The 22,123-nt window shown below is 42.9% G+C and overlaps 1 protein-coding gene across 9 annotated transcripts in view; it reads right to left on the bottom strand.

Annotated features, from left to right (window-relative positions):
- DIS3L (DIS3 like exosome 3'-5' exoribonuclease) overlaps positions 1–22,123 on the bottom strand; it is a 42,280-nt gene that overhangs the window by 1,147 nt on the left and 19,010 nt on the right. For 4 of the 9 annotated variants that reach the window (XM_005559855.5, XM_005559853.4, XM_073996098.1 and 1 more), the window contains exons 6-15: positions 20,645–20,723; positions 19,546–19,725; positions 15,850–16,019; positions 13,086–13,247; positions 10,569–10,816; positions 9,914–10,006; positions 7,118–7,651; positions 3,787–3,941; positions 3,512–3,690; positions 548–693 (exon numbers count right to left, since the gene is read on the bottom strand). In XM_005559855.5, coding sequence (XP_005559912.5) covers positions 548–693; positions 3,512–3,690; positions 3,787–3,941; positions 7,118–7,651; positions 9,914–10,006; positions 10,569–10,816; positions 13,086–13,247; positions 15,850–16,019; positions 19,546–19,725; positions 20,645–20,723 — 1,946 coding nt within the window. Of the gene's footprint in view, positions 1–547; positions 694–3,511; positions 3,691–3,786; positions 3,942–7,117; positions 7,652–9,913; positions 10,218–10,568; positions 10,817–10,926; positions 11,010–13,085; positions 13,248–15,849; positions 16,020–19,545; positions 19,726–20,644; positions 20,724–22,123 lie in introns of all 9 variants that reach the window. The other 5 variants (XM_065548089.1, XM_073996099.1, XM_073996100.1 and 2 more) reach the window with 4 other exon arrangements.

Here is a 22,123-nt window from a genome sequence, read left to right as displayed (position 1 = left end):
ATTTATTTCACCTTAGCAGATGGAAACAAAGTATTTTGTTAGATAAGAAAGACCCTAAAATGGACATAGATGTGTATATATATACACACATTCCAATCTTCACTTTATTTTTTTTGAGACAGAGTCTTGCTCTGTCACCCAGGCTGGAGTGCAATGGCACGATCTTGGCTCACTGCAACCTCTGCCTCCCGGGTTCAAGTGATTCTCCTGCCTCAGCCTCCCAGGTAGCTGGGATTTCAGGCACGCGTCACCACGCCCAGCTAATTTTTGTACTTTTAGTAGAGACGGGGTTTCACCATGTTGGCCAGGCTGGTCTCGAACTCCTGACCTCAGGTGATCTGCCCACCTTGGCCTCCCAAAGTGCTGGGATTATAGGCGTGAGCCACCCCTGGCCTCCAATCTTCACATTTATATACTGAATCATATGTTACATTATGTACATATAACTAGTTGCTTAAATATCTTAATAAATTGTATCTATGTACAGTTTGTGTTCTACACTTTTACCGATGATTTGTTATGCACCATTGCATTAGATGTAACATACCTGGGTATAAATACAAGCACACCATTTGTTCGAATTGAATAAATAACTCCATCAGATATGCAACGCTCCTCGGTGGCAGGGTCTTTGTCTTTGAAGTACATGCACTGGAAGAGCTCAGTAGACTGCTTCTGAGAATGCTGTGCTGCCTGTAAGAAGCACAACTCCAAGGTATTATAACACTCCCCTGGCATTCCCCGAAGAAATGAAATTCATATTCATTCAAATGTGAGATTCTGTAAAACTATTAACATAAAAATTGTTCTCTATTATGAAATTAAATTACTTTTTGTGGGAACTTAACTATCTAGTATTCTCTCTTCAAAAATGTCTTAGAAAATGAATTATTTTATAAAATGAAACCCATTTTTAGTTCATGAAATTAGAGGTCAGCAAATTTGAGTCACGTCCACCTTGGGTACAGGAAAAGTATCACATATGTCTTACTTGCCATTTCTTTCTTCTCTTTTCTTTTTTTTTTTTTTGAGACAGAGTCTCGCTCGGTTGCCCAGGCTGGAGTGCAGTGACGCGATCTTGGCTCACTGTAAGCTCCACCTCCTGGGTTCACACCATTCGCCTGCCTCAGCCTCCCGAGTAGCTGGGACTACAGGCGCCCGCCACCACGCCCGGATAATTTTTTGTGTGTGTTTGTAGTAGAGATGGGGTTTCACCGTGTTAGCCAGGATGGTCTCGATCTCCTGACCTCATGATCCACCCACCTCGGCCTCCCAAAGTGCTGGGATTACAGGTGTGTGCCACCTCGCCCGGCCAGCCTTTCTTTTCAAACCTGTCCTACGAAAACCCTATTGGTGGAAGTCTAAATTAGCACTACTGATAAGGAAGACAATTTAGTAATATGTATCAAAGTTTCTTTTTGTTTTTTGAAGATGGAGTCTCACTCTGTCGCCTAGGCTGGAGTGCAATAGTGTGATCTTGGCTCCCTGCAACCTCCACTCCCAGGTTCATGTGATTCTCCTGTGTCAGCCACCCGATTAGCTGGGATTACAGGCGCGCACCACCATGCCTGGCTAATTTTTGTATTTTTGTATTTTTTTTTTTTTGAGAAGGAGTCTCGCACTGTCGCCCAGGCTGGAGTGCAGTGGCGCGATCTCGGCTCACTGCAAGCTCCGCCTCCCGGGTTCACGCCATTCTTCTGCCTCAGCCTCCCGAGTAGCTGGGACTACAGGCGCCTATCACCTCGCCCGGCTAATTTTTTGTATTTTTAGTAGAGATGGGGTTTCACCATTTTAGCCAAGATGGTCTCGACCTCCTGACCTCGTGATCCGCCCATCTCAGCCTCCCAAAGTACTGGGATTACACGCGTGAGCCACTGCGCCCAGCCTAATTTTTGTATTTTTAGTAGTAACAGGGTTTCACCATGTTGGCCAGACTGGTCTCGAACTCCTGAACTCAGTGATCCACCGGCCTTGACCTCAAAAAGTGCTGGGATTACAGTCATGAGCCACTGCACCCGGCCTATCAAAATTTCATTTATGCGTGCACACCTTTCGGCTCAGCAATTCCATTTCTAGGAATTTTTCCAGACAATCATCTGAAATGTCTGTATAAGTGTATCCATAAGGATGGTTGTAAATTTGATTGCTTAGAACAGTGCTGCCCAACAGAACTTTCTGCAATGATAGAAATGCTCTCTATCTGTGTTGCCTAATATGTAGCCACTAACCACAAGTGGCCACTGAGCATGTGCAATGTGGTCAGTGTGACTGAGAAACCAAATTTCAACTTCTAATTTTAATTAAATTTAGGTAGCCCACATGGCTAGTGCTACAACATTGCACAGCAGACAGCTATACCATTGGATATAGAAAATTAAAGATTTAGTTTCCAATTTCCTGCATTACCCAGTGGTCTAGTTCTATGCTGTGCAATCTTGTAGCAACTAGTAATATGAAATAGAATAGAAAGCTGCTCCAAAACAATGATGTAACATGCTGTGCTATCTATAACAGTTGGGTTACATGAAAAAAGCAGATTTCAAACAGCAGGCATGGTATGATTTTTTTTTTTTTTTTTTTTTGAGACAGAGTCTCGCTCTGTCGCCCAGGCTGGAGTGGTGTGATGTTGGCTCACTGCAAGCTCCGCCTCTCGGGTTCACGCCATTCTCCTGCCTCAGCCTCCTGAGTAGCTGGGACTATAAGCGCCCGCCACCACGCCCGGCTAATTTTTTGTATTTGTAGTAGAGATGGGGTTTCACGTGTTAGCCAGGATGGTCTCGATCTCCTGACTTTGAGATCTGCCCGCCTCAGCCTCCCAAAGTGCTGGGATTATAGGCGCAAGCCACCGCGCCTGGCCGATAGTTTTATAAATAAAAATGTTAGCAGTGTCTAGAATCATTAATTATTAGCTCTGAGTGGTAAGATAACAGGTGAGGTGTTTGTCTTCATATCTTTTTTTTTTTTTTTTTTGAGACACAGTCTCAATTCTGTCATCCAGGCTGGAGTGGAGTGGTGCGATCTCGGCTCACTGCAATCTCCACCTCCTGGGTTCAAGCGATTCTCCTGCCTTAGCCTTCCAAGCAACTGGGACTACAGGCACATGCCACCACACCCGGCTAATTTTTGTATTTTTTGTAGAGACGGGGTTTCCCCATAATGGTCAGGCTGGTCTCAAACTCCTGACCTCAAGTGATCGGCCTGTTTTGGCCTCCCAAAGTGCTGGGATTACAGGCATGAGCCACCGCGCCTGACCTCTGTCATCATATCTTTATGTGTTGCTTGAATCTTTACATTTCCGCCTTTTGGAAAAAAAAAATCTAATAATCTACTGTCAAATCTCCCAAATCCACAAGTTACCTGAGAACATCTACAAACGTTCTGAAAGCACTGGTTAAAATAATTCTAGAATTTAATTTGCTAGAACGTATGATACTTCACTGTACTACACAATAGAGCTGACATTTTCTTAGCAAGAGATGATAGGTAAGAGAATTTTGAAATTCTCTCTTACTCGGTTTCTGTTGTTGATATGTCTGCATAATTCCTCAAGATCTTTGTTGCTGAACAAATTTCCCTTAATTTCCATTTTCTTATCTTTTGAAATGGCTGCCATTAACAAGCGGTGTACTACAATATCTGAATATCTTCTTATTGGAGAAGTAAAGTGGGTATATTTATCTAATGCAAGACCTTCAAAAAGAAAGCAAAAGATCAAAATGAACAAAAGATCTTTAAAAATAACTAGCACAAAGTTATAGCGACACATAGGAACATGGTATGATTCACCGTAATGATGGAACTCCTCCTGCGCGCAGGATCCCGTGGAGAAATACAGAGCATTGGACATGGCCTGCGTGGCCATGGAGCGCAGCAGCCTGTTCACAATGGGATCGTGGGGGTCATTCGCATTATCCAGAGAATCAGCCAGTGTTTTATTGGACCTGACAAAGAACAGAAAAATCGTTAGCTAGTCCCAGACAGTAATTTACAAGACAACACTTTGAGAGGAACCCTTCACTCATCCGTCTGAATACCTTCATCTGCCAGTAAATTTATTTTGGACACATTTCAGAAGCACCTCTTTTCAAATACAGAAATCTAGTTTGCTTTGCAGTTTAAACAAAGCAAGAGTGTCAGAATTTAAATACATTTCTTAAGTAGAAATGAATCACGTACTGATTGTAACATGAGACTAAGTTAGTGCTTGGCCATAATGGGCGGTCAAATACTCGTTGAATTGAATTCTTTACATCCTTAACCTTAAACATTCTATATAGGTAAAATAATGGACTTGGTGTACAAGTAAAAGAAACCTAAATTAGTTTTTCTTTTTTAAAGAGGTAGTAAGCATTCTATTTATTCTGAAAATAATTTTTTTGTAGAGACAGGGTCTCACTTTGTTGCCCAGGCTAGTCTTGAACTTCTGGCCTTCAGTGATACTCCTGCCTCAGTCTCCCAAAATGCTGGGGTTACAGGTGTGAACCACTGCATACAGCCTCAAAATAATAATTTTAAAGCCCCAGGAAATACAGAGGTATATTAAAAATAAAACTAATAATACAACATATAATTCAGTCCTATATTGTGGCTGGCTAAGGGAAAAGGGGGAAAGGAGAAATAGAGCATGATAATAAACAGAGAGGCAAGGTGTTAAGTGGTCACTATGTGAGCTTTCAAGTTCAACAGACTTGGTGGGTTCAAATCCTGGCTCTGTCCTGACTGACTGTTAAATTACAGGCAAATTACTTAATCTCTTCAGACTTAATTGACTTATCTGTAAACATGAATGATGCTGCCATCACCTCAGCATTAAGAATTAACCACGAGGATGTCTGAAAGCCCTTGTCCCATGTGCCTGGCATGCAGACAGCTCACACAGTGACAAACTAACAAACAAACATACTAGCACCGGAAGGCAGAAGCAAAAAAAAAACAAACCCTCTTTAAAAAAAAAAAAAAAAAAAGAGGCTGGGCGTGGTGGCTTACGCCTGTAATCCTAGCACTTGGGAGGCTGAGGAGGGAGATCACAAGGTCAGGAGTTGCCAGTATGGTGAAACCCTGTCTCTAACAAAAATACAAAAAAATCAGCCAGGCGTGGTGGCGGGTGCCTGTAGTCCCAGTTACTTGGGAGGCTGAGGCAGGAGAATCCCTTGAACCCGGGAGGTGGGGGTTGCAGTGAGATTGTGCCATGGCACTCCAGCCTGGCAACACAGCGAGACTCCGTCCCAAAGAAAAAAAAAAAATGGAGTCTCACCATGTTGTCCAAGTTAAAAAACAATCAATTTTGATAAACAAATAAAAGATATTTTAATTAGTACCTGTTACTTGACAATAAAATATTTTAAAAAACAATATATATATGTGTATATATATATATATATATTTTTGAGACAGAGTCTCAGTCTGTCACCCAGGCTGGAGTGTAGTAGAACAGTCTTGGCTCACCGCAACCTCCGCCTCCCAGGTTCAAGCGATTCTCGCGCCTCAGCCTCCGAGTACCTGGGATTACAAGAGTGCACTACCACGCCTGGCTCATTGTTGTATTTTTAGTAGGGACAGAGTTTCACCATGTTGGCAAGGCTGGTTTCGAACTCCTGACCCCAGTGATGTGCCTGCCTCAGCCTCCAAAGTGCTAGGATTACAGGTGGTGAGCCACTGTACCCAGCCTATACTTAGTTTTTATTTATATATATTTTTTGAGAGAGTCTTGCTCTATCACCCAGGCTGGAGTGCAGTGGTGCAATCTCGGGTCACTGCAACCTCTGCCTCTTGGGTTCACGCCATTCTCCTGTCTCAGCCTCCCGAGTAGCTGGGACTACACGCGCCCGCCACCTTGCCCGGATAATTTTTTGTATTTGTAGTAGAGATGGGGTTTCACTGTGTTAGCCAGGATGGTCTCAATCTCCTGACCTCGTGATCCATCCACCTCAGCCTCCCAAAGTGCTGGGATTACAGGCATGAGCCACCGTGCCCGGCCTGCCTATACTTAGTTTTTAATGAAAGAAGTATTTTATTCTAGAGATAGGGAGTAAAAATGTCTCATTCAGTGGAGGGTGGTATAAATTCACTGTTGATGTAGTGTCTTACAATATTGTCACAAAGATGCTGCATTTTGGAATTATTGAAATAAATAGGATTAATTCTTCATCACTTAAGGGGTAGATGAAATTAAATCAAGGGTAACTAACAGGTTCCCTACTTCTGTATTGCAAATTATGGCAGGCCAGCCGCACACGGTGGCTCATATCTATAATCCCAGCACTTTGGGAGACTGAGTGGGTGAATCACGAGCTCAGGAGTTTGAGACCAGCCTGACCAACATGGTGTAACCCTGTCTCTACCAAAAATACAAACATTTGCCGATCGTGGTGGCACGCGCTTGTAATCCCATATACTCGGGAGGCTGAGTCAAGAGAATCGCTTGAACCCGGGAGGCGGAAGTTGCAGTGAGCCAAGATCGTGCCACTGCACTCCAGCCTAGGTGACATAGCAAGACTCTATCTCAAAAACAAACAAACAAACAAAAAAACACCAATCAACCAACCAACCAAACAAACAAAAAAAACCCAAATTGTAGTGGATCAAAATTTATGCCTAAATGTCCATTGTGGTCGCTCACGCCTATAATCTCAGCAGTTTGGGAGGCCAAGGCAGGTGGATCACTTGAGGTCAAGAGCTTGAGACTAGCCTAGCCAACATGGCGAAACTCTGTCTCTGCTAAAAATACAAAAAAAATTAGCTGGGCGTAGTGGCGTGTGCCTGTAGTCCCAGCCACTCAGGAGCCTGAGGCAGGAGAATCATTTGAACCTGGGAGGTGGTGGTTGCAGTGAGCCGAGATTGCACCACTGCACTCAAGCCTGTGTGACAGGGCAAGACTCTATCTAAAAAAAAAATGAAATAAAAAACCAAGGAACAAAATTATGACTAAATAAACATGTTTTAAGTCTCTATACATAACAATGAAGAGAGAAAAGTGTGTCTTCAAAAATGCAGAGAGCCAACAATCTGTTTTCTCTTTTTGGTCAAAGATCTGGCTGTCACATTTTAAGAACAACTATAAGATAAATAAATATGCAGCATGCCCCTCCATTGCTCTGCCCCCTCAAAAGAGGAATACCGTGTATCTATAAAGAAGCCTTTGGCTTTAGCACATTCCCGGAGTTCTGAAAAGAACTCCTGGTGTGGAGGAGGGTGCTGGCGCAGCAAGGCCTGATGAGGGAAGCTCTCCCAGATCTTCTTGGCGACCCAGTGGTTGGCCAGGATCATGCATTCAGCCACTGTCTCATGGACTTCCAGGGGCTGCTTGGGGATGAGGTCATGAATGTTTTTTTTGTCATCTAGCTGTACGCGAACCTCTACCCCTTCCAGTTCCAGGGCACCACATCCGTCTCGTTTAGCTCTGACATGGCGAGCTATGTCGGTCAGCTTTCCAATTGCCCACACTAACTCCTCCAGCTTGGCTTGTTTGCTCTTCTCATCCAAGTCTTTGAATTCTGGAATATCATCAACAACACTAAAATTTCCATCCAGTAGTTCTTGGGCTGCTTCATAGGACAGTTTGTATGCTGATCGAATAATGGTTCTGCCATACCACACTTCCTTAATTTCATAAGAGGTTTTATCCAGTTCCCACATGATGCTTACAGCATACCTACAAAAACAGTAACATTGACAATATCACTATTAAATTCATCTGGCTTTTGTTTTGTTTTGTTTTGTTTGAGACAGGGTCTTGCTCTGTCACCCAGGCTGGAGTGCAATGGCATGATTGCTGCTCACTGTTGCCTCAATCTCCTGGGTTTGAGCAATTCTCCTGCCCAAAGTGCTGGGATTACAGGTGTGAACCACCATGCCCCACCTGTCTTCTATTTTTGAAGCAAGTAGAATTTGACCTAACTGTAACTTAAAAAAAATTACAAAGCTACAGGTTTCTGGTTTGATTTGTCAATCCAACCACCTTACAACTAAATCAAAAAATATTTTAAATTAAAACAACAGTTAGACAGGGTTTTGTTGAGCTCTGAACAAATTTGAAATGAGTTCATATGTGACATTACAAACCCTACTTTATGTCCTCCATTTTTTTTTTTTTTTTTCTTGAGATGGAGTCTCGCTCTGTTGCCCAGGGTGGAGTGCAGTGGTGCTATCTTGGCTCACTGCAACCTACCTCTTCCAGGTTCAAGTGATTCTCCTGCCTCAGCCTCCAGAGTAGCTGGGACTACAGGCACGCACCACCACGCCTGGCTAATTTTTTCTATTTTAGTAGAGACACGGTTTCACTGTGTTGCCCAGGCTGGTCTCAAACTCCTGAGCTCTGGCAATCCACCCACCTTGGCCTCCTGAAGTGCTAGGATTACAGGCGTGAGCCACCGTGCCCGGCCATGTCCTCCATTTTGATTAGAAAAGCATGACACTGATAGAGTCAAGTCTTTTTAGCTCAGTAAATTAGAGCAAAGTCTTGCAAATCCTACAGGATGACACTGAACTGTGATATCAGTCTTGATGACGGCTAAATGAGCAAAAATTGCATTTAGCAAAAAAAACTCTTTGCCACCAAGTCATTTTATTAAAAAAGTATACATTTGGAACTCAAAAAAAACCACAGGGCTAATTTTCCTAATATGTAAAGAGCTTTTACAAATTAATTAGTAATTGATCTTGAATCCAAAAGAAAAATGGGCAAAGAATATAAAGTAGTTAACAGAAAGGGATACCTAAGTGACTCTTAAACATACAAAAAATGGTTAGCTTTATTCATAATGCAAATTAAAGCCAATCTAAGATACCATTTTTCATTTATCAAATTGGCAAAGATAAAAAAATACAACATACTGTGCTGGCAAGGCTGTGGGAAAATACGCACTCTCATACATTGGCAACAGGAACATAATTGGTGGAACATTTAAAGAGGGCGATTTGATTATACTGATCTAAACACAAATGCACATACTCTTGACACAGAGATCCCATAATCAAATATGGGAATTTCTCTTTCATATATACTATATTTTTAAAAATGTGAAATGGGCTGGGCGTGGTGGCTTACATCTGTAATCCCAGCATTTTGGGAGGCCAAGGCGGGAGGATCACTTGAGCACAGGAGTTCAAGACCAGCCTCGGCAATATGTGAAACTCGGTCTCCAAAAATAAAAATAAAAATGAAAATGTGAAATGACTTATGTTCAAAGTTAACTCTGTACAGCTTTGTTTGTAAAACCAAAATACGGGAAACTATCAAAATTTCCATAGATAGTGCAACCATTATTAATACGGAATGATCTCTAAGATACCAGTAAGTTTTTTTTAAAAAGGAAGGTGCTAAACAGTATATATATAATGCAACCATTTGTGTAAAAAACAAAGATCACATATGCATATTTGTGTGTGTAATATATCTAGAAAAACTAATATGGAACTGGTAAATGAGGGAAAGTGATAGGGAGGAATCTTTCATTAAATACCTCTTGGGATATATGAGTTTGGGCCTATATGATTCTATTACCTATTCAAAGAGAAACATAAATTTTAACCTTAACAAATGAACAAACAAAAAACTCCCCAAGTTCATGATCCTCATGCCAAACAACTTCATCCGGGCAATGCATAAGCACAAAGCTACACGCATTTGTTCTCATATTTTAGCCGACTTTAAAAAGCCAGTAACAGAGGGAGATGCAGCCCCACTGCTAGCAGACAGAAGAGAGGAGGGGAAGGGTAGGGAAGGCTGGAGAAATAAAGCTGCCTAAAGGTAAGTGGTGTGGGGTTGGGGTCAGGAGTGGTGTTGAGAGATCAGAGGGGAGACCCACAGCTGGGGTGGGGCAGTGCAGAGAAGAAAAATGAGGCCAGAAGCAGGCAGCATCGGGAGCCACAGAAGGGCCAGGACAAGCTTTGAAGACAAAAGCCATAAACTCACCTATCAACGCCTCCCAGAAGGGAACACAAATCAGCACTGAGGACGGAAGGCAGCATGTCATAGCGACGATCTGCTAGATAATAAGTGGTGGCCCTGTGAATGACACACACGCGGCACCGCGACCTTCAGCAGGGAGAAGCAGAACTGCTGACTGTGTGGGCCGCAGGGAGGTAAATGGCCAAAATCTCACTACAGATTCCCCAAGGTAGTTGCTGTTTCATAAAGTGCAGCAGACTGGGTAATAAAACTATTCCCATGGTCCCATTTTTCTAAGTGATACTGCTTTGGGCTGAATAGTCTTCCACTGATAAGAGAAAGAAAGAGCAAGTGACAGTGAATCTTTGTTGCATAAGAAAAATTGGAGTGTAATGATCCAGCATTTTTATAAAATAGTATATTACTACATGAAAATTTAACCCATTTCAGTTTAGTAGGAAACAATATGTGAAAAGGTTATGTTAAAAGGAAAGGTAAATTGATCAAGGTACTGTTTTTCTAAACGAAAATGGGGAGTGGACCTCAACTTTTTTTTTTTTTCCAGAAGGGACTTTCAGAATTACACAAACATGAGATCTTTGAACACCTGAAACTAGTACAGACACAAAATACACAGTCACATATATACAACCATAGAGCTGATTTCAAATAGCATTACCTTGTTCTAGCTTCAATATCAATATAAGAATTTGGTGCCACAAAGTGTGTTACATCTGCGATGTGGACCCCAAGTTCCAGGTTGCCATTATTTAAGGTTCTGATTGAGAGTGTGTCATCCACATCTTCACAACCTTTGGGGTCAATGCTGAATACGAGATGGCTTTTCCTCAAGTCTTTACGTTTTTGTTCCTCTTCACGACTCACTTTCCAGGGATTTTCTGGTGTGTTTACCGGCATCTCACACATCTGTATGAGAGGTCAAATATTCAGCAATTCATGCACCACACATTTCTGTAAAAATCCACTCACTGATATTCTCAATGCGACCACAGAGAAATTCATTCATTCTCAATTACCTTCTGCATCAACCTATGTCGGCTTCCTTCGATCAATAATTGTTTATTAGGTGCCTCAGATATCCGGGGTACTGTGCTGGGCTCTGGAAAGTCAGGAGTCAACAAGAAAGACAAAGTCCCATACCCCTGAGGACCCTTACATTTGGACAGAAAATGTCCCACAACTTCTACCAGTCTCTTTAGTTACAGAGGCTTGGAACAAGAGTACAACATGTAGCCCATTTTCAAATGATCCATTCGTTTAAATGTAGTCAAGCTTTAAATTTAAGACTTGAAAAAATAATCAACATGTTCCAAATATTAAAAGCTTACCCCTTAAAGATAATTTTATACAAGACCTATCTAGGGCATTTTCTCTCCATTATTATCTGTTTAAGCCATCAATTTGCAGTTAAGTAGGCTAAAAGGGAAGAGAAAATTCTAGTCCTATGATGTATAGCTCACACTTTATTTTATTGTAACATTTTCACTAAGAGCTGCCAAACAAGTCAACAAATAATTTCCAGAAACTAATGTTAAATATAAAAATTTAATGATGTAAAATATTCTACAATAGTTTACTATGATAGCTCCTATTCTGTGAAAAACTATAATGAAAATAAGAACACCCAGACACTCCTTATGGCAATGCAAATGGGTCCAAATTTTCTGGAGAACAATCTGCTAGTACATATAAGAAGTTATTTAAATCTTTTATACCCTTTGACTTGGTAATCTCACTTTAAGGATTACATTCCAAGAGAATGATCAAAAAGATATTAAAAAGCAGGCCAGGCGTGGTGGCTCAGGCCTGTAATCCCAGCACTTTGGGAGGTTGAGGTGGGCGGATCACGAGGTCAGGAGATCGAGACCATCCTGGTTAACACGGTGAAACCCCACCTCTACTAAAAATACAAAAAATTAGCCAGGTGTGGTGGTGTGCGCCTGTAGTCCCAGCTACTCGGGAGGCTGAGGCAGGAGAATTGCTTGAACCCGGGAGGCAGAGGTTGCAGTGAGCCGAGATCTTGCCACTGCACTCCAGCCTGGGTGACAGAGCAACACTCCATCTAAAAAAAAAAAAAAAGAAATTAAAAGCAGTGTTTATAAAAATGTTCGAAGTAACTTTTTTTTTTTTTTTTTTTTTTTTTGACGGAGCCTCACTCTATCGCCGGGGCTGGAGCACAGTGGCGCGATCTCGGCTCACTGCAACCTCCGCCTCCGGGGTTCAAGCAATTCTCCTGCCTCAGACTCTCGAGTAGCTGGGATTACAGGTGCCCACCTCTATGCCCAGCTAATTTTTTTGTGTGTTTTTAGTAGAGACAGGTTTTCATCATATTGGCCAGGCTGGTCTCAAACTCCTGACCTGGTGATTCACCCGCCTTGGCCTCCCAAAGTGCTGGGATTACAGGCGTGAGCCACCGCCCCCGACCTACATTTTTTTATAATACTGAAAAATTAAACAGCTGAATGCTCAACAATTGAGAAATGCTTAAGCAAACTAGGGTATGTCAATATACCATAATTTACCATTATCATTAAAATAAGTAGGCTATGTCAATATATAAAAATAATTTTAAGTGAAAGAAGCAGAACAGAAATCAGCGTGTGCACATGATGAATATAGTCATGCAAGAATAATACACAAGATTTATGAGGGTTTTAAAAGATCATGAAGTGATGGAAATAGCTGATGTTTTACATTTATGGGATTTTTGTTTTCTGTAAAGGTTCACAAAAACTGTTTCATCGTGAGCATAATTTTTGACCCATGGGTCGGAGATGTATGAATCCCAGGAATCCACCCCCTGCAGCTTTATGCAGCCTCTGGTTGAATGATTTAGACAGAGAGTGTGGAGCTCAGTTGGGTCTGTAACTAGGTGTCCTTGTAGTTGCTGGGGACGGATGTATACTGACTATAAGACACTGACATATCATTTTTAAGCCCAGTTGGAAAATATAAAAATTTGAGAGCTATGAGGCTATAGAAAACTAATTCTACACTTAAAGCTGACTTCAGTTTGGTCCAAATATAGAATAAAGAGGAGTGAGATTTTTCCATTATCTGTAGCTTAACACAGTGGGTTGTTACATAACACAGCGACTTTTCTTTCTTAATGATGAAACAACAACAAAAGAAAAAAGAAAATGTCACTAGACCAAAGGTTTCTGGAAAACCCGACCTGAGCTTCTGAGAAAGGGATGACTGAAATACTGTTTTCCACCAGGATGGTTGCAATTTCGCCTTCCAGATCTCCAATTCTTCCTAAAACACGCACAAAATGTCCATTTGGATACACAGATGTTGACTCCCAAGAATCGATGCGCACGACCACCCTGAAGTCCTGCACAAAAGGAAAAAATAAAACACAGCTGAGCACCAGGAGTTAAGTGGGTCAATTAGAGGCATCAAACAAGAGGCAAACAGCACTGGGTTCCAAAGAGAGTGGGCAGTTGCAAATAGTGGTGTACAGTACGTTTTTTTTTTTTGTTTTTCATTCTTTCTATTACTAAATTGCCAGAGGGTATGAAATGCTTGACGCAGTGCTTTGAAGGGAGGTATTACCTCTCTACGTCAATGAAGAGGGCTGGAAATTTTAGTCTGCTAAAGAGAGCCTGCATAAGGCTTCAAGATGTAATACATTCTAGTTAACACTTGCAACACAAGGGGAAAACTCAATTATACATGGTCCAAATTAAGTTTTAAAACAATAATCTTAATGTTTTGTGTGTGGGAGGTAGCTCCTAATTTCTTTGAAGTCTATTTTTCTTTCTTTCTTTTTTTTTTTTTGTGAGATGGAGTCTTGCTCTGTCACCCAGGCTGGAATGCAGTGGCGCTATCTTGGCTTACTGCAGCCTATGCCTCCCGGGTTCAAGTGATCCTTCTGCTTCAGCCTCTCACATAGCTGGGATTACAAGCGTGTACCACCATGCCCAACTAATTTTTGTATTTCTTTTTCTTTTTCTTTTTTTTTTTGTAGTAGAAATGGGGTTTCACCATGTTGGCCAGGCTGGTCCTTTTTTTTTTTTTTTTCCGAGATGGAGTCTCGCTCTGTCGCCCAGGCTGAAGCACAGTGGCACAACCTCGGCTCACTGCAAGCTCCGCCTCCCAGGTTCACGCCATTCTCCTGCCTCAGCCTCCTAAGTAGCTGGGACTATAGGCGCCTGCCACCATGCCCAGCTAATTTTTCGTATTTTTAGTAGAGACGGGGTTTCACTGAGTTAGCGAGCATGGTCTCAATCTCCTGACCTCGTGATCTGCCCGCCTTGGCCTCCCAAAGTGCTGGGATTATAGGCGCAAGCCACCGCGCCCGGCCCAGGCTGGTCTTGAACTCCTGGCCTCAAGTGATCCACCTGCCTCAGCCTCCCAAAGTGCTAGAATTACAGGCATGAGCCACTGCGCCTGGCCTGTTTGAAGACCTCTTAAGATGGTCTTTGGCGGAGAAGAAGGTGTCAGTGTAAACTGAATCCCCACTACCCAAAAATTCCAGCAAACCATGGGAATGGAAAACATATTAGGTGCAACTGGCCTGGAGAGCCTGCATAAAGCTTCAAGATGTAAAAAGTACAATGGCCAGGTTACTGGCCGGGGACATCCTGCTTTAGTGTCTCATTTACAAACTGAAAAATATCAGGGGGAATTAAATTGGGCAATGCCCATACTCTTTGACACAAGTAAAGGTTAATTTCTAACCTTCTTGTTTATGTCTTCTTTCCAGTGCTATATTCCTTTATGGATAATCAATTCTGTGAAGTACCACTACATCATCCCTACAGGGCAGAGTGATCGTATTTCTATATTGCTTGCTGGAGGAAAGCTTGTTAGTGTTGGCAAAGTGTATCTATTGAAAGTTTCTGTCTTGGACAGCTGGATAATGTACGTTCTCTCTGGTTGTCCTACACAGCTCTTTCTAGGACAATTTCTCTCTGGCCTGAATTTATTAACCACAGACTATTTAATGGATGGTTCTCATATATTTAGAATTTTTAAAAAACAGAATCTTGGGGCTGGGCACAGTGGCTCATGCCTGTGATTCCAGCACTTTGGGGGGCCAAGGCAGGAGGATTGCTTGAGGTCAGTAGTTCAAGACCAGCCTGTGCAATAAAGTGAGACCCCATCTCTACAAAAAACAAATTAAAAAACATAAAAACACGGCCGGGCATGGAAGCTCACACCTATAATTCCAGCACTTTGGGAGGCAGAGGTGGCGGATCATGAGGTCAGGAGTTCAAAACTGGCCTGGCCAACATAGTGAAACCCTATCTCTACTAAAAATACAAAAATTAGTTGGGCGCGGTGGTGGGAGCCTGTAATCCCAGCTACTTGGGAGGCTGAGGCAGGGGAATTGCTTGAACCCGGGAGGCTGAGGTTGCAATAAGCCAAGATCGCGCCACTGCACTCCAGCCTGGGCGACAGAGTGAGACTCCGTCTTGGAAAAACAAAACGAAACAAAAAAACCCCCCAAAAAACACATCCCAGTATCTTGGAATGCCAGATGCCATCAATAATTCATTTCCTTTTTTTTTAATTGTTTTTTTTTTTTTTTTTTTTTTGAGACGGAGTCTTGCTCTATAGCCCGGGCTGGAGTGCAGTGGCCGGATCTCAGCTCACTGCAAGCTCCGCCTCCCGGGTTTAGGCCATTCTCCTGCCTCAGCCTCCGGAGTAGCTGGGACTACAGGCGCCCGCCACCTCGCCCGGCTAGTTTTTTGTATTTTTAGTAGAGACGGGGTTTCACGGTGTTAGCCAGGATGGTCTCGATCTCCTGACCTCGTGATCCGCCCGTCTCGGCCTCCCAAAGTGCTGGGATTACAGGCTTGAGCCACCGCGCCCGGCCAATAATTCATTTCCTTATATGCAAAAGAATTAATAATGCTTTCTGGTACTGCTGAAAAGCTGGCAACGACAGAAGAGCAGAGATTCCACAGTAGAGGAAGAATGCCGGCCACCTGGAGGGCTTCTGCTTGCTGAGTGCTGATTCGAATTTTGGGAATTCTGTAATCCCAAGGTGTAACCAGGATTTTCTGAGCAGTTTTGCCCTGAGATTGGACCTCTTCTTTGGATGGAAATGTCACCACATAATCCCGCCAGTTCTTCTGAAGTATGCCCACCACTCGACCTTTGGGAAAACAAAACAAGGCATTAACTAGTTAGGTGCCACCTATCTGGACTCTGACCACCTCAGGCAGTAAGGAAAAGAAAAAGAAATACAGTGTCCTATTTTTTTTTCAAGCACATCCACCCAACTCAAGAACGTTTTTGAAAGGAAGCTTTTATTAACAACAATAATGGCTGGGCATGGTGGCTCATGCCTGTAATCCCAGCACTTTGGGAGGCTGAGGCAGGAGGATCATGTGAGGCCAGGAGTTCAAGACCAGCCCGGCCAACATGGTGAAACCCCACCTCTACAAAATACAAAAATTAGCTGGGCATGGTGGTGCGCACCGGTAATCACAGCTGTTCAGGAGGCTGAGGCAGGAGAATTGCCTGAACCTGGGAGGTGGAAGTTGCAGTGAGCCAAGATGGTGCCACTACACTCCAGCCTGGGCAAGCAGAGTGAGACTCTGTCTCAAAAACAAACACATAAACAAAATCCAAAACACACACAACAACAACAAGAAAAGGTATGTTTTAAGATTTGCCTTCTTGGTATTTTATTTTAAAGGTGGATAATTTAAAAACACTTTTTGTTTCTCTTTCTTTCTTTCTTTCTTTCTCTCTCTCTCCTTCCTTCTTTTTAAGAAACAGGATTTCACTATGCTGTATAGGTTAGAGTGCAGTGGCTATTCACAGACACTATCATTGTACGTTACAGTCTCAAACTCCTGGGCTCAATCCATCCTCCTGGGTAGCTGGGTCTATGGGCACGTGCCATTATGCCCAGCAAAGACGGCTTTTTAAATAACATTGTCAGTATGCTCTCTCTTCCTGAGATAACATTTAGAATCCACTTGTCCCATTTTCTCTCTTTTGCCATTATCTTATCAATCTCGTTTTGATATATTGGGAAAAGTCAATGATTTTCACACTGGTTTTAAACCACGCCCTCAACTGCGCATTTTCAGTCTTTCTTGCCTTCTCTCACCAGCCAATCTCATTTGGTCCATTATACACAGAAAAGTATACAGATCATAAGACTGACACACAACACTTCCAATCATCACTGACTGAAGCCGAGACCAAACTTTAATAGTTAAAAATATTCTTTTTTCTTTTGTTTTTCACAAATATTTATTGCGCTCCAACCAGGGATGAGGCTTTGTTCTAGGTCCAGGGAATACAGCAGTATCATAATAGGTAAAGTCCCTGATTTCATGGGGTTTATAAAAAATCAGTTTGGGGCCGGGCGCGGTGGCTCAAGCCTGTAATCCCAGCACTTTGGGAGGCCGAGACGGGTGGATCACGAGGTCAGGAGATCGAGACCATCCTGGATAACACGGTGAAACCCCGTCTCTACTAAGAAATACAAAAAACTAGCCGGGCGAGGTGGCGGGCACCTGTAGTCCCAGCTACTCGGGAGGCTGAGGCTGGAGAATGGCGTGAACCCGGGAGGCGGAGCTTGCAGTGAGCTGAGATCCGGCCACTGCACTCCAGCCTGGGCTACAGAGCGAGACTCCGTCTCAAAAAAAAAAAAAAAAAAAAAATCAGTTTGGGTGTCTGTGGGGGTGAAAAATAGACCAAAAAAAAAAAAAAAGTGAAGTTGTGACAGTTGCTAAGAAAGATACAAGGTAGGGTAAGGTGACCAAGAGTGACAGAGGGTCAGAAGTGGCAGCTATTTTAAATAAAGTGACATTTGAACAGTGACTTGAGGGAGTGAGGAAAACAGACGTGAGGCTATTTGGGGAAAGCTTCATCCGGGTGGTAGAAAGAACAAGTCTTCAATGCAGCTGGAGCAGAAGCATGAAGAGGAAAATGGCAGAAGGCGGCCTCAGCTGGTGGGGCCTTGTAGGCCATGGTAAGGACTTTGGATTTTATTCTGAGTGAAACAGGAACCAGCCATTGAAGAGTTTTGAGCAGAGAAATGAGAGGAGCCAACTCTCGCTTTCTTTTTCTTTTTTCTTTTTTTGGAGACAATGTCTCACTCTCTTGCCCAGGCTGGAGTACAGCGGCGCGATCTTAGCTCACTGCAACCTCCGCCTCCTGGGTTCAAGCAGTTCTTGTGCCTCAGCTTCCCAGTAGCTGGGACTACAGGTGTGCACCACCATGCCCGGCTAATTTTTGTATTTTTAATAGAGACAGGGTTTCACCATGTTGGCCAGGCTGGTCTCGAACTGCTGACCTCAAGTGATCCATCCACCTCAGCCTCCCAAAGTGCTGGGATTACAGGCATGAGCCACAGCACCCTCTTCCTCAACTCACTTTCTGAAGGATCATTGTGTGTCTGAGTGGAGAAAAGATTACATGGGGAGGGGCAATGGTGGGAGCAAGGAGAGCAGTGAGGAGGCTGCTGCAACGATCCTGAGGTGCCAATGGACTGAAGTGGGAGAGCTGTGGGGGAAGTGTGGCAGGTGGCTGAATTCAGGCCATGCATTAGAGTTGGAGCTGCCAGCATTTGCTGATGAGTAAAAAAAAAAAAAAAAAGTAAAGGATAACCCCAAGGTGTCTTGGGTTGACCAACTCCAAGAATGAATTTGCCCTTTACTGAGACTGGGGGACATGTGGGGAACAGCAGGTCTAGGGGTGAAATCAGGAGTCTGTGTGGGACATGTTAAGTCTGAGGGGAAGATGCCAAATAGACAACTGAGTAAACAAAACCAGAAGCCGAGGAAGGGCCAGAGATACAAAATCAAAGGACTGCAGGAGATCCCCAAGGGAGAGAGTGCAGAGAACAGAAGATCCAGCATGGGGCCCTTGCATATCCAAGAGGACAATGAGATGCAGAGCCAGGAGAATTGAGAAGAGCAGCCAGCTGGGTGGGAGAACTGGGAGAAGCCCCATGGAAGGCAGAGGCCCCCCAGCCAAGTGCTGCTGACAGCTTCCAGATGATGGAGGCTGACCAGTGCTCTGGCAGTGGGGTCACTGGTGACCTTGGCAAGAACAACTTTAGAGGAGTAGGGCTTGGGAGGTGTCAGAATGGCAGGCATGAGAGGCTGGCGGGGAGGAAGAGAGAATGTAGAGTAACTATACTCTGACTTTAAAGATAAGGGGCAGCAGCTGAAAGGGACGTGGGACTCAGAGAGGATTTTTGGTTTGATTTTAAGAGGAAAGCCATTACAGCATATCTGGGTACTGATGAGAGTAAAATAAACCCGCAGAGGGGAAACTGATAATGGAGGGGAAGAGACTATATCTCGTGTTAGGAACTATTATTGTACAACCTGTGACTATAGTTAATAACAATGTACTGTATTCTTGAAAATTGCTAAGAGAGTAGATCTTAAGTGTTTTCACCACACAGTGTGTGAGGTTAACACACTGGGTTAATTGGCTCAGTCTAGCCATTCTCCAATGTATTATATCAAAACATCATATTATATGCAATAAATACATTTAAAAAATCATATTATATACAATAAATACAGTTTTTGTCAATTTAAATTAAATAAATAAATAAAATAAGGGCAGTATTTCTGGATTGCTAAGGAGAAGATAAATATAATTCCACAAGAAAAATGGACATTGGAGTGGCTCTCCAGCTGGCTTACCTGTAGGCATGGGCTCACTTGGGGACTCGCCCGAAGCCTTGTCGTCACAGTCATTCTCACACAGGGCTACGGTTCTTCCTTTCCACTCATTTTTAGGGAGCAGCTCCACAACTACCACATCTCCATGAATCGAGCGGTTTCGAGCCTTCATCCCGTGGATTAGGATGTCACTGACTAAATCTGTGTTTGGGGCAGCACAGAAAAAACCCGTAAAGCCGAGGGAATGGCACACCAGTGAGGCATTCTGTGCGTAATATACTCAAAGTCTAATTGGCACTCCGGCAAGTAAAGTTTCTTCCTGTCAAAGGTAAAGTCAAACTTCTTTTGTTCTGCAGGTTAGGCATGAAGAATTCCTGGCACCATGTCATACTGTATATTGAGCTTTCATAAGTGCCACCCTCAATCATCTTTTAAAAAAATACCCCCACCCCCCTCACCACCTTTTAAAAAGGTATTAGTTCCCTGCATGCAACTATGTGAGCCTATGCTGGACTTCTGTCAAATACCTTTAGGATCCTACACAGCCAAGGGAGTGGTCAATGGGCTGAGGAACTAGATAGGGCAGAACCGACAGGGAGAATTCTGACAAGCAAGGGCCCAAAGAAAGCCAGTTTCTCATTCTCTCTCGACCCAGTCACGCTCCTTTGACTAGCAGGTTTTCTTTTTCACCCTGTCATTACAGAACTAAGAACTACACCTGATTATGACACAACTTATTTACACTTTTTTTTCTTTATTACTTAAAAAAAATTTACTCCAATAAAGCAATATAGCACATTGAGGCAGCACAGAGTAATATGTTAAAATCACAGCCAAACAGCCTTGGCTACAAATTCAGCTCCACCACTTACCAGGTGTGTGATCTTGGGCAAGTTGCTTTGCTTCTCTGTGTTGTAGTTTAAATTTATTACAATGAAATTAGAAATTATAGACAAAAAGCTAGGGGAACCCCCCCCAGCTCGACAATCCCACATACCCAATGTATGTAGGCATACATAACAGGACACATAGGACATGACAATTTCAACTTTGCTTTCTTCATTGTATAACGTCAGAATAAAAAAGGAGTACGGACATTTATGTAAGGTTTATACTGAACCTGAATCTTTACTGCTGGCTCCCTGAAGTCGAACAAAAGCTTCTATTTGGGCTCTGTGTTTGTTGACATTCAGAATTCCCTAAAATCATAATAAAAAAAAAATCAATGTGAAAAATGTTCTTTTCTGCCTGGTTTATCTCCAAAAGGTCTAGTTTTTAAAATTATGTGAAAACATCCCCATAATATTCAAGGTTTGTGATCCCTTTAGGAATTATACACACACACACACACACACACACACACACACACACATACATATTTTTTTTTCCTCTTTTTCGAGATGGAGTCCTACTCTGTCACTCAGGCAGGAGTGTGGTGTCACAATCTTGGCTCACTGCAACCTCTGCCTCCCGGGTTCAAGCAATTTTCCTGCCTCAGCCTCCCAAGTAGCTGGGATTACAGGTGCCCTCCACCACGCCCGGCTAATTTTTTGTATTTTTAGTAGAGACAGGGTTTCACCATGTGCGGGTAGGAATAATATTAGTCACTAAGGTTTATTTTCTTTAGAGAAAAATACCATCATTTGGAACTACTTTTAGCTATACAAACTGCTGAAAGTACCAGGCTCATCTTATGTAACTGATGAGTAGTCTTTTAAAAATCTTCTATCTCAAAATATCCTCCCAGGGGCCGGGCACAGTGGCTCATGACTGTAATCCCAGCACTTTGGAAGGCTGAGGTGGGCGGATCACGAGGTCAAGAGATCAACACCATTCTGGCCAACACAGTAAAACCCCATCTCTACTAAAAATACGAAAATTAGCTGGGCGTGGTGGCGGGCGCCTGTAGTCCCAGCTACTCAGGAGGCTGAGGCAGAAGAATCGCTTGAACTTGGGAGGCAGAGGTTGCAGTGAGCCAAGATCGCACCACTGCACTCCATCCTGGCGACAGAGCGTGACTGCGTCTCAAAAATAAATAAATAAATAAATAAAATTAAATTAAAATAAAAAATATATATCCTCCCAGGAATGCCATAAACTTTACTACTAAGTTGGAAACATTAGCCTCTCTAGGCATACTCATTTAAAATCCCCACACTTTTAGGGAGGGGCTTTGGAGTGATGTTCTTAGATTGTGGCTGATCATCTACTGAGCTGCTCATTAGAAATGCAAACTCCATGAAAGAACAGTTCTGTATCTTGATTGTGGTGGTAGATACACAAATCTATGCATGTGATAAAACTGCATAGAGCTACACACACATACACACATAAATGAGTGTATATAAAACTGTTGAAATCTGAATAAAAACTGTATTTGATTTCTTCCAAAGACCCTGACAGCATCTAGGTTCTAGGGTCCTGGGAGGATCACAAAGAAGCCCTTGAAAGGGGCAGAGAAAAAAATGGCAAAGGAGGAAAGAAGCTAAATTTCACCAATTTTACAGTATCACCAAACCTCCAGACCTTGATTCAAAGAGATATGTTTTTTTCTAGTGACAGGAGGCATTTACCAGGAGACTTCCACATTCTGCTTGTA

The sequence above is a fragment of the Macaca fascicularis genome, chromosome 7 (assembly GCF_037993035.2).
Source record: "Macaca fascicularis isolate 582-1 chromosome 7, T2T-MFA8v1.1".
Classification (NCBI taxonomy): Eukaryota; Metazoa; Chordata; class Mammalia; order Primates; family Cercopithecidae; genus Macaca; species Macaca fascicularis.
Note: the sequence above shows the minus strand (reverse complement) of the source record. Positions and strands in the feature narration are given on the sequence as shown.